At 46.4% G+C, this 14149-nt stretch overlaps 1 protein-coding gene across 1 annotated transcript in view; it reads left to right on the top strand.

The window, feature by feature from the left end:
* The first annotated feature begins 3074 nt into the window (after positions 1-3074).
* Positions 3075-14149, top strand: part of nalcn (sodium leak channel, non-selective) — a 182781-nt gene continuing 171706 nt past the window's right edge. Inside the window, exons 1-2 of the mRNA XM_067986611.1 lie at positions 3075-3182; positions 8765-8947. Of these exons, the coding sequence (XP_067842712.1) occupies positions 3075-3182; positions 8765-8947 (291 nt within the window). The remainder of the gene's footprint in view (positions 3183-8764; positions 8948-14149) is intronic.

The raw sequence follows: 14149 nt of genomic DNA, 5'->3' as shown, positions 1-14149 counted from the left end.
ATAAAGCCCAGGATCCCGCATGCTTTTTTAACCGCTTTCTCAACCTGCTCTGCCACCTTCAACAATTTGTGCACATACACCCCCAGGTCTCTCTGTTCCTGCACCCCCTTTAGAATTGCACCCTTTCGTTTATATTGCCTCTCCTCGTTCTTCCTACCAAAATGTATCACTTTGCACTTCTCTGCGTTAAATTTCATCTGCCACGTGTCCGCCCATTCCACCAGCCTGTCTATGTCCTCCTGAAGTCTATCACTATCCTCCTCACTGTTCACTACACTTCCAAGTTTTGTATCATCTGCAAACTTTGAAATTGTGCCCTGTACACCCAAGTCCAAGTCATTAATATACATCAAGAAAAGCAGTGGTCCCAGTACCGACCACTGGGGAACACCACTGTACACCTCCCTCCCGTCCGAAAAACAACCATTCACCTCTACTCTCCGTTTTCTATCACTTAGCCCATTTCATATCCATGCTGCCACTGCCCCTTTTATTCCACGGGCTTCAACTTTGCTGTTAGCCTATTATGCAGCACTTTATCAAACACCTTTTGGAAGTTGATATACACCACATCAGCCCTCTCTGTTACCTCATCAAAAACCTCAATCAAGTTAGTTAAACATGATTTGCCTTTAACAAATCCACTCTGGCTTTCCTTAATTAATCTCGACTTGTCCAAGTAACTATTAATTTTGTCCCGGATTATCGTTTCTAAAAGTTTCCCCACCACCGGGGTTAAACTGACTGGCCTGTAGTTGCTGGGTTTATCCTTACACCTTTTTTTGAATAAGGGTGTAACATTTGCAATTCTCCAGGCCTCTAGCACCACCCCCCATATCTAAGGACGATCGGAAGATTATGGCCTGTACCTCCGCAATTTCTACCCTTTCTTCCCTCAGTAATGGATTTCCGCAACTGTCGGTCTGACTGGGAAAACAAAATGCTAACAGAGTTGTAATTAGGTAGAATTTACAGCACAGAAACAGGCCATTCGGCCCAACTGGTCTGTGCTGGTGTTTCTACTCCACACGAGCCTCCTCCCTCCCTACTTCATCTACTTTGACAGTTGTGCACAAAGCTCTTACATACAGCTCTACTAACATTACATGTTCATCTACATACTCGTCTGTTAGCAAGTAATAATTGCCATTATAGTGCCATTATTATACACCAAATTCAGACGGCATTAATGGATGCAGCATTTTACACTGACGTTCATTGTGTTAAAGGTGCTATATAAATGCAAGTTGTTGTCGTCGTCGTTGTTTGCCAGAATGGTCATAAACTCCCTTGGGCCTGGGTCTGCCTGGTTCTGGACTTGAGGGAACTTCCTGTGGCCTTGTCTGGGCGGGTCTTACCAGGCAAACCTCACCAAAACCAGTAGAGGTCAGGTCCACCTGGGGTTAACTGGGTGGAGGAGGTGGGGGAGGAGATTTTTCCCCCCTAATTTTGAAAGTGGTCTCCTGACACGGGGCCACTGGAGTGACGATGTGACCCTTTCCAGCACAGGTTGGGGGAGACCTGGCATGTCTATTAAGCTTCCACCTGTGTTTCTGGGGTCTCTGGCCGGTGGGGTGGGTCGGGGTGGGGGGGAGGAGGGTCGGGGGAGGGGAAGGGGGGGGGAGGAGGGTCGGGGGAGGGGAAGGGAGGAGGGTCGGGGGAGGGGAAGGGAGGAGGGTCGGGGGAGGGGAAGGGAGGAGGGTCGGGGAGGAGGAGGGGGGGAGAGAGGGTGAGGAGGGGGGAGAGAGGGTGAGGAAGGAGGGAGAGAGGGTGAGGGAGGGGGGTGGGGGAGGAAAGGGGGGAGGGGGGTGGGGGAGGAAAGGGGGGAGGGGGGTGGGGGAGGAAAGGGGGGAGGGGGGAGGGGAGGAAAGGGGGGTGGGGGGGGAGGGGGGAGGGGAGGAAAGGGGGGTGGGGGGGGAGGGGGGAGGGGAGGAAAGGGGGGAGGGGGGTGGGGGAGGAAAGGGGGGAGGGGGGAGGGGAGGAAAGGGGGGTGGGGGGGGAGGGGGGAGGGGAGGAAAGGGGGGTGGGGGGGGAGTGGGGAGGGGAGGAAAGGGGGGTGGGGGGGGAGGGGGGAGGGGAGGAGTGGGGGGGGAGGGGGGAGGGGAGGAAAGGGGGGAGGGGGGAGGGGAGGAAAGAGGGGAGGAAAGGGGGGAGGGGGGAGGGGAGGAAAGGGGGGTGGGGGGGGAGGGGGGAGGGGAGGAAAGGGGGGTGGGGGGAGGGGGGAGGGGAGGAAAGGGGGGTGGGGGGGGAGGGGGGAGGGGAGGAAAGGGGGGTGGGGAGGGGGGAGGGGAGGAAAGGGGGGTGGGGGGAGGGGAGGAAAGGGGGGTGGGGGGAGGGGAGGAAAGGGGGGTGGGGGGAGGGGAGGAAAGGGGGGTGGGGGGAGGGGAGGAAAGGGGGGTGGGGGGGAGGGGAGAGGGGGGTGGGGGGGAGGGGGGAGGGGGGGAGAGGGGGGTGGGGGGGAGGGGGGAGGGGAGGAAAGGGGGGTGGGGGAGGGGGGGAGGAAAGGGGGGTGGGGGAGGGGGGGAGGGGGAGTGGGGGGAAAGGGGAAGGGGGAAGGGGGGGAGTGGGGGGGGAAGGGGGGGTGCCGCCACGACCAAGGACCCCGCCCCCATCTCCACCTCATGAATCTTACTGTCAGTGTGGAAGTAATTCAAGGAGAATGGCCAGGTTTTCTGGGCTTGGGGTTTGTTTATCAATCGTTGGAGACTTTTTTTTAAACCATGAGATTATAAACTTCATATTTGTTTGTGGACGTCTTAAAATCAAAATACTGCAACATTCAAAAGGCTACTTTCAAACTTTGCAGATTTATCAACGTTCCACCAAGGAGAACAAAATTAAAAGTGTGAAAAATAAGGATTAGTAGTACTACTGATTTTGGTATTGAGTTTGTTTTCTGAGGGACTGCAGCGCGCCCAATTACGGTAAAAAGGGTAGGAAGAATGAAAGAGGAAGGAACCTTCAACGCACTAAGAACAAGTCTTGCTGCGTACTCTGAGACAGAGACACTCTAGACATGTTGTCTTCATCTTTCCGTTGACAGAACTTGCTCTTTGGAAGAAGTTGCGTTAAAGATGCTGAAACGGAAACAGAGTTCGAGAGTGGAGAGTCAGCCCGTTACAGACTTTGGACCGGATGAAATGCTTACAGACAATGCAGATATTCTATGGATTAATAAACCAGTAAGTAAAACTCGTGGCGAAGGCCTCGTAATTATTTTGCTTTAGAAAGTCATTTACTTCAAAGTGACTTTTCTAGGTCGGGTTGTAATTAATGGAGTGCCTAAAAACAAAATCTGGCCTCTGCCTCTCTGCGTATTTCCTGGTGCTCATCCCAGCCAACAACCCCACCTCTCCCCACCTAGATATCCATAGCCCACCTGGGGCTGTAATCTTGCCTATTGCCCAGTTTTATGCCTCCCGGGCCCGCTCTGGTGTATCTGAGGCGTTGCACGCTTTATTTATCCCGCGTGCCTCCGAGTATGTAAATTGACTCTGCTGTTTACCACGGGTTCAATACCACAAGCTCAACACAGGCAGAAGTTTTCACTCCGCCTCAGTTCCGAGGGAACCACCACATCGTCAGAATTTTGGAGCCAATGTTTCTGAATACAGTCCAGTTACCCTTCTCTATACTGACGGGTCTGGTCCAGTGAATTTTGGGTTCAAGGAGAGGGGGAAAAAAACTGTTTAAAAGCATGATGGTCCTCCAATTCCTAATTGCATAGAGCGTACAGCATGGAAACCGGCCACTCAGCCCAACTGGTCCGTGCCGGTGTTTATGCTCCAGACGAGCCTCCTCCCTCCCTACTTCATCTCACCCTTTCAGCATATCCTTTTTATTCCTTTCTCCCTCATGTGTTTATCCAGCTTCCCCTTAAATGCATCTATGCTATCCGCCTCAACCACTCCTTGTGGTAGCGAGTTCTATAGTCTATCTACTCTCTGGGTAAAGAAGTTTCTCCTTAATTCCCTTTTGGATTTATTAGTGACTATCTTATATTTATGGCCCCTAGTTCTGGTCTCCCCTGCAAGTGGAAATATTTTCTCCACGTCTATCCCATCGTTGGAACAGGAGTAGGCCATTTAACCATTGAGCCTGTTCCGCCATTCGTTGAGATCATGGCTGATCTGTGACCTAACTCCGTATACCCGCCTTAGCCCCATATCCCTTAATACCTTTGGTTAACAAAAATCTATCAATCTCAAACTTAAAATTAACAATTGAGCTAGCATCAACTGCCATTTGCGGAAGAGAGTTCCAAACTTCAACCACCCTTTGTGTGTAGAAGTGTTTCCTAACTTCACTCCTGAAAGTCCTGGCTCTAATCTTTAGGCTGTGTCCCCGAGTCCTAGACTCCCCAACCAGCGGAAATAATTTCTCTCTATCTACCCTATCAGTTCTCCTTAAATTTTGAAAACTTTGATCAAATCCCCCCTTTATCTTCTAAATTCCAGGGAACACAACCCTAGTTTGTGTAATCTCACCTCGTAATTCAACCCTTGGAGTCCAGGTATCATTCTAGTAAATCTACGCTGCACTCCCTCCAAGGTCAATATATCCTTCCTAAGGTGCGGTGCCCAGAACTGAACACAGTACTCCAGGTGTAGTCTAACCAGGGCTTTGTATAGCTGTAGCTTAACTTCTACCCCCTTGTACTCTAGTCCTCTAGATATAAAGGCCAGCATTCCATTAGCCTTTCTGATTATTTTCTGTATCTGTCCATGACATTTTGATGATCCATGTACATGGACCCCTAAGTCTCTTTGGACCTCCACTGTTTCAAGTTTTTCACCATTTAGAAAGTACTCTGATCTATCCTTTTTAGGTCCAAAGTGGATGACCTCACACTTGCCACAGTTTTGCTCATTCACTTAATCTATTAATATATCTGTAATTTTATGCTTTCATCTACACTGCTTACAATGCTGCCTATCTTTGTGTCATCGGTAAGTATTTGGATATGTGGCTCTCTATCCCGTCATCTAAGTCGTCAATAAATACAGTGAATAGTTGAGGCCCCAACACAGGTCCCTGTGAGACACCACTAGTAACTTCCTGCCAATGTGAGTACCTGCCCATTATCCCTACTCTCTGTCTCCTGCCACTCAGCCAATTTCCTAACCAGGCCAATAATTTGCCCTCAATTCCATGAGCTTCAACTTTAGCTAACAGTCTCTTATGTGGGACTTTATCGAATGCCTTCTGGAAATCCATATAAACAACATCCATAGACATTCCCCTGTCCACTACTTTAGTCACCTCTTCAAAAAATTCAATCTGGTTCATCAGGCATGACCTACACTTTACAAATCCACGCTGGCTCTCTCTGATCAGCTGAAAATTTTCAAGGTGTTCAGTCACCCTATCCTTAATTATAAACTCTAGTAATTTCCCGACAACAGATGTTAGGCTAACTGGTCTATAATTCCCTGGTTTCCCACTCTCACCTTTCTTAAATAGTGGAGGGACATGTGAAATATTCCAATCTAAAGGAACGGTTCCTGAATCGAGAGAACTTTGGAAGATTATAATTAGGGCAGCTGCAAGGTTTCACCTACTTCCTTTAAAACCCTGGGATGGAAACCATCTGGTCCTGTGGATTTGTCACTTTTTAGTGCCATTATTTTCTTCATTACTGTTAATTTGCTTACGTTAATTATGGTGAGTCCCAGTCCCTGATTCAAAATTAGTTTCCTTGGGATGTCGGGCATGCTATCCTCTTCCTCTACTGTAAATACTGACGCAAAGTAATTATTTAACATGTCCGCCATTTCCTTATTTTCATTTACAATATCACCATTGTCAGTTTTTAAGGGGCCCACATTGCTTTTGACCACCCTCTTTTTCCTAATATAATTGCAAAATTTTTTGAGTAGATTTCGATATCCCTTGCAAGTTTCTTTTCATACTCCCTTTTTGTAGCTCTTACTATCTGTTTTGTCACCCTTTGCTGTTCTTTGTATCTCTCCCAGTCTCCCTTTGGATCTCTGCTATTTTTTGCATTCTTGTATGCTTTTTCTTTTAGATTTAAGTTGTCCCTTACCTCTTTTGTTGTCCATGGCTTTTTTTTTGGCAAGTAGAGCTCTTGCCGCTTAGGGGTGTAAACTGGTTCTGTATCATATTAAATTATTTTTTGAACACCTCCCCCTGATCTTCTGTCATTTTACCCATTAACAGTTTTGCCCAGTTTACTGGACAGTCTCTGTCTCATCCCGTTGAAGTCAGTCTTACCTAAATTTAAGAATCTTAGTAGCTGATACGAGTTTCTCCCTTTCAAACACAACGTTGAACTCGATCATATTATGATCGCTATTAGGGAAATGTTCACGCACCATTAGGCTGTTAACTAAATCTGGCTCATTACTCATTATTAAATCTAATGGCCTGCTCCCTTGTTGGTTCTGAGACACATTGTTGAACACACACAAGAAATTCACTACCTTTTCTAAGATGAGCTCGTCTGCTTATCCCAATCAATATGAAAGTTAAAACCCCGCATTAAAACCACTCTGCCTTTGCTACATGCTTGTCTAATCTCTGCATTTATACATTCTGCCACTTCACAGCTGCTACCAGGGGGCCCTATACACAACTCCCACTACAGTCTTAAATCCTTTTCTATTTCTTAATTCTACCCATAAAGTCTCCACTGCCTGCTTACCTCTCGTTATATCCTCTCTTATCATTGAAGTAATTTCATCCTTAATCACTAATCTCTACACAATCTCTCTACCAGTTTCCCTATCCCTCTTGTAGTCCTTATAACCTGGTATATTCAGTTCCCAGTCCTGCCCGTCTTGTAGCCACGTCTCAGTAATGGCTCCCATGTCGTACCCTCTAAGTTGAATTTGTGCCTGTAATTCATTCAGTTTGCTCCTTGTACTCCGTGCGTTTGTATAAAGAACGCTTATTTGGGCCACACACCCTGACCTGTCCTTCTGCTCCAATGTTGTTTTTCTCACACATTTCTTATTTCTCTCTCCTGACTTAATTGCTTTACATCTTTTAGTTTCCCCTTTACCTATCAAACCCTAATATCATCTTTCCCCTTCCCAATAAATCAGGTTATTGTCCCCTACCTCAGAGAAGGACGCATCACACCCCTTTCTCAGAATTCGGTGAAGGAACTCATCTTTCAAGAGATCCGAATTCACTGAGTGAAACTTGCTGGCCAGCCGTGTCTACACTGAGCTATTATCCTCCCCTTGGGTATTCTTTTGATTAATTCATCTCCGTCGAAGGAGAATTTGAATTCCTGCTCTGCTGACACCTTCCCCATGTGACTTATGAAAAGTGTGCTGGTGTCTATTGGCTTAGAATTGTAAAAGCCCTGAGTAGGGAAAGTGGCTGTAATAACAGCTCCTCCTTCTGGTTATATTTCCCGTTGTTCTCACACAACTTTACCTTCTTATGGTAACATCGATATGCCCATCTTTTTAAAACAAAATGGCGCCCTGTCCATTTCTCTCACTGCGTAAAATAATTTCTCCCCTGGACTTTTTGCCAATTACCTTGAGTCTGTGTCCTGCCACTGGAAACAGTTTCTCCTTATTTACTCTATCCAAACCCCTTTTTTTTTTTTGAACACCTCTATTAAATCTCCCCTTAACCTTCTCTGCTCTAAGGAGAACGATCCCAGCTTCTCCAGACTCTCCACAAAACTGAAGTCCCTCATCCCTGGAAACATTCCAGTAAATCTCCTCTGCACCCTCTCCAAGGCCTTGACTTGTCAGTGGGGTACGGTCTGTATGGGGGGAGAGGGGGATGAAGCATTGAGGAGAGTGCACCAGTGATTATCGTAGGGCTCCCTATTTCTCCATTTACGTTAGCGACTTGGATTCAGAAGCTCATCACAAACTGGTCGAATTTGCAGACTCGGAGAGGAGGTCGAATCTGAGGTGGCAGGTTGCTGAGTACAAAATGAATCAGACCCGATGTATAAGTCTAGTGAAATAGTAGTAAATGAAATTTATTATGGATGAACGTAAGGTACTGCAAATACGGGGGAAAAAACTGCATTGCGAACACTCCCAACAATGGTTATAATAGGTACAGGTGAAATGCAACAAGATCTGATGTGAACAGTGGTTATCTATTGTCTAACAGTCTCTGTGCAAATTAAAAACTGTAATATTTTGGATGGGTGGTTGAACGAACAAGGATATTGGTATTTTAACTGTACCTGGAATATATCATTTGTGATTACAGTGAAACCTGTACAAACGGACACTCCCAAAAAAACAGACACCTGCAAAAACCAGACACTTATTGAGAGACCCAAATAACTTAACCAGTAAAATATACACGAGGCACTGTGAAACCACGGACACTCACAAATGACCAATTACGGACAGCCTTCAGTGCACCAAGCACCTTCTACGCCGTAAAACACAGGACACCGTCTGATGTCTCACTTTAAAATGTTCAAGGTACAGATTGTATCCGAGTCAGAAGATTGTGATGACCGATGGATTGTCACTGGAGTCCTTTTTAGCCCCTGCCGGTGTCGGGGTTTGAATCCCCCCCCCCTCGTCCCTGCCGGTATCGGGGTATGAGTCCCGCCCCCCCTCTGGTATCGGGGTATGAGTCCCCTCCCCACCCCGCCTCCGGCCCCTGTCAGTACGTGCAATGCCCATTTTGAAAACAAGGACACTTGCAAAAGAAGGACAGCTGATACCAGTCCCTCTGGTGTCCGTAATTTACAGGTTTCTCTGTACCTGAGAGGGAGGACACGGTGCTAATGCTTTCTCTTTGTGTGTAGTGGGTGCACTCTTTGCTGCGGGTTTGTTCCATCATCAGCGTTATTTCCGTCTGCATGAACACACCAAAGACCTTCCATTACTATCCACCTCTTCAGTATGTGACATTTGCCTTGGATACTCTGCTGATGTTTCTGTACACTTCTGAGATGATTGCAAAAATGCACATTCGTGGCATAGTCAAGGTAAGAGCACCTTAGTGGAAAGAGTGACGGGACTGAATAATGCCAGATGGACAGTGCGTTGTTACTAAAGTCACTTCTCACTTTGGGACTGGATCTATTAATGGGTCCACATGGCTGCAGAGAGGGGGCGAACGGGGGATAGGTGGGGGAGGGGGGAGGAAGGAAGGATTTGGTCCTGATGCTCCAGCCATCATGAGGTGTGGGGCAGGTTTGATGGACCAGCTGGTCTTTCCCTGCCTGTAAATTTCATATGTTCATATTATCTCAATGGTGGTGGTTGCTTTTGCAAAAAAAAAGACAACACATTAACTGGTCCGGAAATCTGTTAGTTTTCACAAAAGGTTTGGGTAGAGCCTATTTATCTTGTGTGATTTTTCTCCGATGTATAAAGTGCTGAAGAGCCTGGGGATTAAAAAAGCTTGTTATGGACTTGTTGACTAATTATTGTCACTAACTGGGACCACAGGGTTAACCCTGTCCGTAGTGTCTCTGGGGTAGTGACAGGAAGGCCCCAAAATCCCAAGAGAGAGCCTTGTAGTGGCCTCCTGTCCCTTATTTGGCCCCAGCAATTACCTGCTGGAGGCCTCCGTCTCAGCTGAGACCTTCAGTGGGAGACGTGTTATCTCCGGACTCTGGCGGGGAATCCTAACAGGCATCCACGATGAATTCTTAATGCCCCCCACCATAACCACCGACCTACAAAACTGAGCTGGGGTTGGAGCAGTGGGAGGAAGTCCCACCCTAACCCTGTAGGGGCAGGAAAAGGGAAATCCAGTCCAATGTGTCATGTGGCCTGTGACAACTCGAGAATAGGTGGAGTCTGTTCTGGAGCCAAGGTGGGGAGATGGTGTTGAGATACAGATTGGCCATGATCTGATTTTTTTAATATATTGGTTCATGGGATGTGGGCGTTGCTGGCGAGGCCGGCATTTATTGCCCATCTCTAATTGCCCTTGAGAAGGTGGTGGTGAGCTGCCTTCTTGAACCGCTGCAGTCCGTGTGGTGAAGGTTCTCCCACAGTGCTGTTAGGTAGAGAGTTCCAGGATTTTGACCCAGCGATGATGAAGGAACGGCGATATATTTCCAAGTCGGGATGGTGTGTGACTTGGCGGGGAACGTGCAGGAGGTGTTCCCATGTGCCTGCTGATCTTGTCCTTCTAGGGAATGATTGAATGGCGGAACAGGCTCGAGGGGCTGAATGGCCTCCTCCTATTCCTACATCCCTACGAGTCTCGCTTACCCATTAAACGAACAAAATGTCAGTAAATTCAGCACAGCTCAATTATCTTGTTCAATGGATTAATCCTTACCATGTCGTAAATGAGGGTAAGCACACAGCTACAATTAAGTTTGATTCTACAGATGACTTTACAATTTTCTAAGTATGAGCTTTCAATTGGTTGACAAACTGCCTGTGGATGTGATTTGTAGCCAATGAAAGTCTAGTTTTTTTTGTAAATGGCTCCCAAGCCAAAGCAGATGAAGAAATGGGTAGTAAATAATATTTTAAAAATTTTATTTTAAAGAAAAGGAAGAATACTAAGTTAGACTGGAAAGTAAAATTATTTTATGCTGTCTACCTATTATCATTAGCATGAAGTTATCAAATGTTGGCACTGTGGCCCAGATCTTGCTGGACTGGGGCCTCTCGTGACGAGCCCCGTCAGTTAGACTTTCTCCCTCACCCTCCAGATCAAATTTTTTTGCCCTGTAACTTGCTGGAAGTGCAAGCTGATAACGGGACGAGGGAGACACGGCATCTGGGACTTCAGTGAACGACGGGACCAACAGTCTATCTCCTTAAACAATGAGATTTAAGGACTGAGAAATAAACAGAGGAATGACTGAGAAGGAAATCGGGTGAATTAGAGTCAAATCAGGTGCAGAAAGAGAAATAAAGAGAGGGAAAGAAGGATTGGATTAAGAGAGAGAGAAAAAAGACAGAAAGGCAAAGTAAGAAAAATAAATTTTAAATTTGACATTTTTAAAATCTCTTACAACAATTTGCTACCTGCAGGAATGAGACCGAACAGTTTAAATTATTCCCTTTCTGGGCTGGAGAGATTTATTGGCATTGCATTAATAATTATCACTTCGTTAAAAAGCTACTTATGCTGTTAACTATGAGCCGCAACTGTTCTGCGGCGAGTTCAACGGGCAATTAATGTGCAAATCCAGCAAGTTCTTAAAAATAACGGGGTGGTTGAGGACGAGGTGCCGTTTGTGTGAAGCAAACGGAGGAGCGGCGTAAATCGACCAGCAAGTTCTGGAGATTCGCAACTCACGGCGTTTCTCTCAATCCCCTGAACTCGCTGGCCGATTTACGCATTAATTACGGCGTGTGTCGTTAACGTGCTGTTATTTTTCCAGTGATATTTGGCTCAATCTGATTCACTGCATAAATTTCTAGCTCACCTGAAGTTGGTTTTGATGTCTAGTAGCAGATCCAGGTAGACAATACAAGGAAGAGATGGTACTCTAGTAATATTTGTGCTGATTAGTGAAAGTTATTAATTAGATCTTGTGACTTCAGTAAATTTCCTGTTGGGAATAAGAAAGCTGGAAAGCAGATAGAGAAAGGAGAAGAAACACAATAATTTTAATGCTATTGGAGTTGTATTTTTTTCTGTTGCACTGTGTTTTAGGGTTTAGTGTAAAACTTTCCACTGTTTTAAGTTTTCTATATAAATTCATTTTACTGGTAACGTCTTTACCCAGAGAGTGGTGAGAATGTGGAACTCGCTCCCACATGGAGTAGTTGAGGCGAATAGCATAGATGCATTTATGGGGAAGTTAGATAAACACAAGGGAGAAAGGAATAGAAGGATATGTTGATAGGGTGAAATGAAGCAAGGTGGGAGGGGGCTTGTGTGGACCATAAACACCGAAATCTTCCCCGCTCCTTAAACTTGAGCTCATCCAAAACTCTGCTGCCCGTATCCTAACTCGCACCATGTCCCGTTCGCTCATCACCCCACTGCTCGCTGACCTACATTGGCTCCTGCTTTGGCGAAGCCTTGATTTTAAAATTCTCATCCTTGTTTTCAAATCCCTCCGTGGCCTCGCCCCCCTCCCTATCTCTGTCACCTCCTCCAGCCCAACAGCCCTCCGAGATCTCGGCGCTCCTCCAATTCTGGCCTCTTGCGCATCCATTGGTGGCCGTGCCGTCAGCTGCCTGGGCTCTAAACTGTGGAATCCCCTCCCTTAACCTCTCCGCGCCTCTACCTCTCCTTTTTAAGACGCTCCTTAAAACCTACCTCTTCGACCAAACTATTGGTCGCCAATCCTAATATCTCCTTATGTGGCTCGGTGTCAAATTTTGTTTGATAATCGCTCCTGTGAAGCGCCTTGGGACGTTTTACTACGGTAAAGGCGCTATATAAATGCAAGTTTTTGTTGGGCCGAATGGCCTGTTCCTGTATAAAATTCTATGTAATGTGACAAAAAGTCCTGAGTGTGCCATGCCACTTTTCCTGATTAATCAGCCCGTTGCCACAGATTCTGCGAATCATCTTCGGCCTCATCATCTGTTCAAATATCACAATTCTTGATCTTGCCCCTGCAAACATCATCCTGCCCAGTTATTCGCTATCACTATGTGACACACACGAGGAACATTGAAATGAAAAGCAAAGGCGAAACCAAGATCATTCTTCAGAACGCTGCAAGAGTTATTCTTGCCTAACAGGCAGTTTAGAGAAGAGCCATACGATTATGTGCTGTTGTGTGACGTTATAGAAATGTTATACACGATATTCTCGCTTGAGAAGGTCAGGTTAGTTGCCTGCCAGAAGTTGATGTGAAAGACCAACGTACTGGAAGCTTGTAATGAACCGATGGATCACGGGTGTCGAGTTAACATGCAGCATAACAGCTTCTGGTCATTACTAAGAATGCCAGAATTACTGCTCACACATTCATTATGCAATTGTAAACAATTTTACAACACCAAGTTATAGTCCAGCAATTTTATTTTAAATTCACAAGCTTTCGGAGGCTTCCTCCTTCGTCAGGTGAACGATGTGAAAATGAAATCCTCGAAATGAAATCGCATTTATAATTCACAGAACAATGCTTGTTGATTACAGACAGTTTTTTCAACTGCCCGTTGCCAAGGCAATCAGTGTGTAGACAGACAGGTGTTACCTGCCAGGTCTCAGAATATACAAATCACCAAAAAAAAACAACAAACAAAAAAAACAGAGATAGAGAGGTAGAAACATAGAAAAGACAGCAACTGACCCGTTATATTAAAAACAGATAACATTTGTTCGCTGGTGGGGTAACGTGTAGTGTGACATGAACCCAAGATCCCGGTTGAGGCTGTCCTCATGGGTGCGGAACTTGGCTATCAATTTCTGCTCGACGATTTTGCGTTGTCGTGTGTCTCGAAGGCCGCCTTGGAGTATGCTTACCCGAAGGTCGGTGGATGAATGTCCATGACTGCTGAAGTGTTCCCCGACTGGGAGGGAACCCTCCTGTTTGGCGATTGTTGCGCGGTGTCCGTTCATCCGTTGTCGCAGCGTCTGCATGGTCTCGCCAATGTACCATGCTCTGGGGCATCCTTTCCTGCAACGTATGAGGTAGACAATGTTGGCCGAGTCACAGGAGTATGAACCATGCACCTGGTGGGTGGTGTCCTCTCGTGTGATGGTGGTATCTGTGTCGATGATCTGGCACGTCTTATAACGTTGTGGTGTCCTCTCGTGTGATGGTGGTTTCTGCTCGACGATTTTGCGTTGTCGTGTGTCTCGAAGGCCGCCTTGGAGTACGCTTACCCGAAGGTCGGTGGATGAATGTCCATGACTGCTGAAGTGTTCCCCGACTGAGAGGGACACAGATACCACCATCACACGAGAGGAAGAAGGAAGCCTCCGAAAGCTTGTGAATTTAAAATAAAATTGCTGGACTATAACTTGGTGTTGTAAAATTGTTTACAATTGTCAACCCCAGTCCATCACCGGCATCTCCACATCATTCATTATGCATGCATAGATGGATTTGGAAATGTTAGCAGCGTTATAAGACTCTTGAAAGTCGGGATTGATTATTGAATAACTCGCGAATCGTTTGCCACCTTTTATCTCCAAGTGCAACATGGGGACAAATAGCGATTCAGTTGAATGATCCTTTCTGGGACCTGAACTAGTTTAGGACTAGATGACCCAGTGCTGCAATATCATAGGAAACTACTGAAGCCAA

The sequence above is a fragment of the Heptranchias perlo genome, chromosome 6 (genome assembly GCF_035084215.1).
Source record: "Heptranchias perlo isolate sHepPer1 chromosome 6, sHepPer1.hap1, whole genome shotgun sequence".
Lineage (NCBI taxonomy): Eukaryota > Metazoa > Chordata > Chondrichthyes > Hexanchiformes > Hexanchidae > Heptranchias > Heptranchias perlo.
Note: the sequence above shows the minus strand (reverse complement) of the source record. Positions and strands in the feature narration are given on the sequence as shown.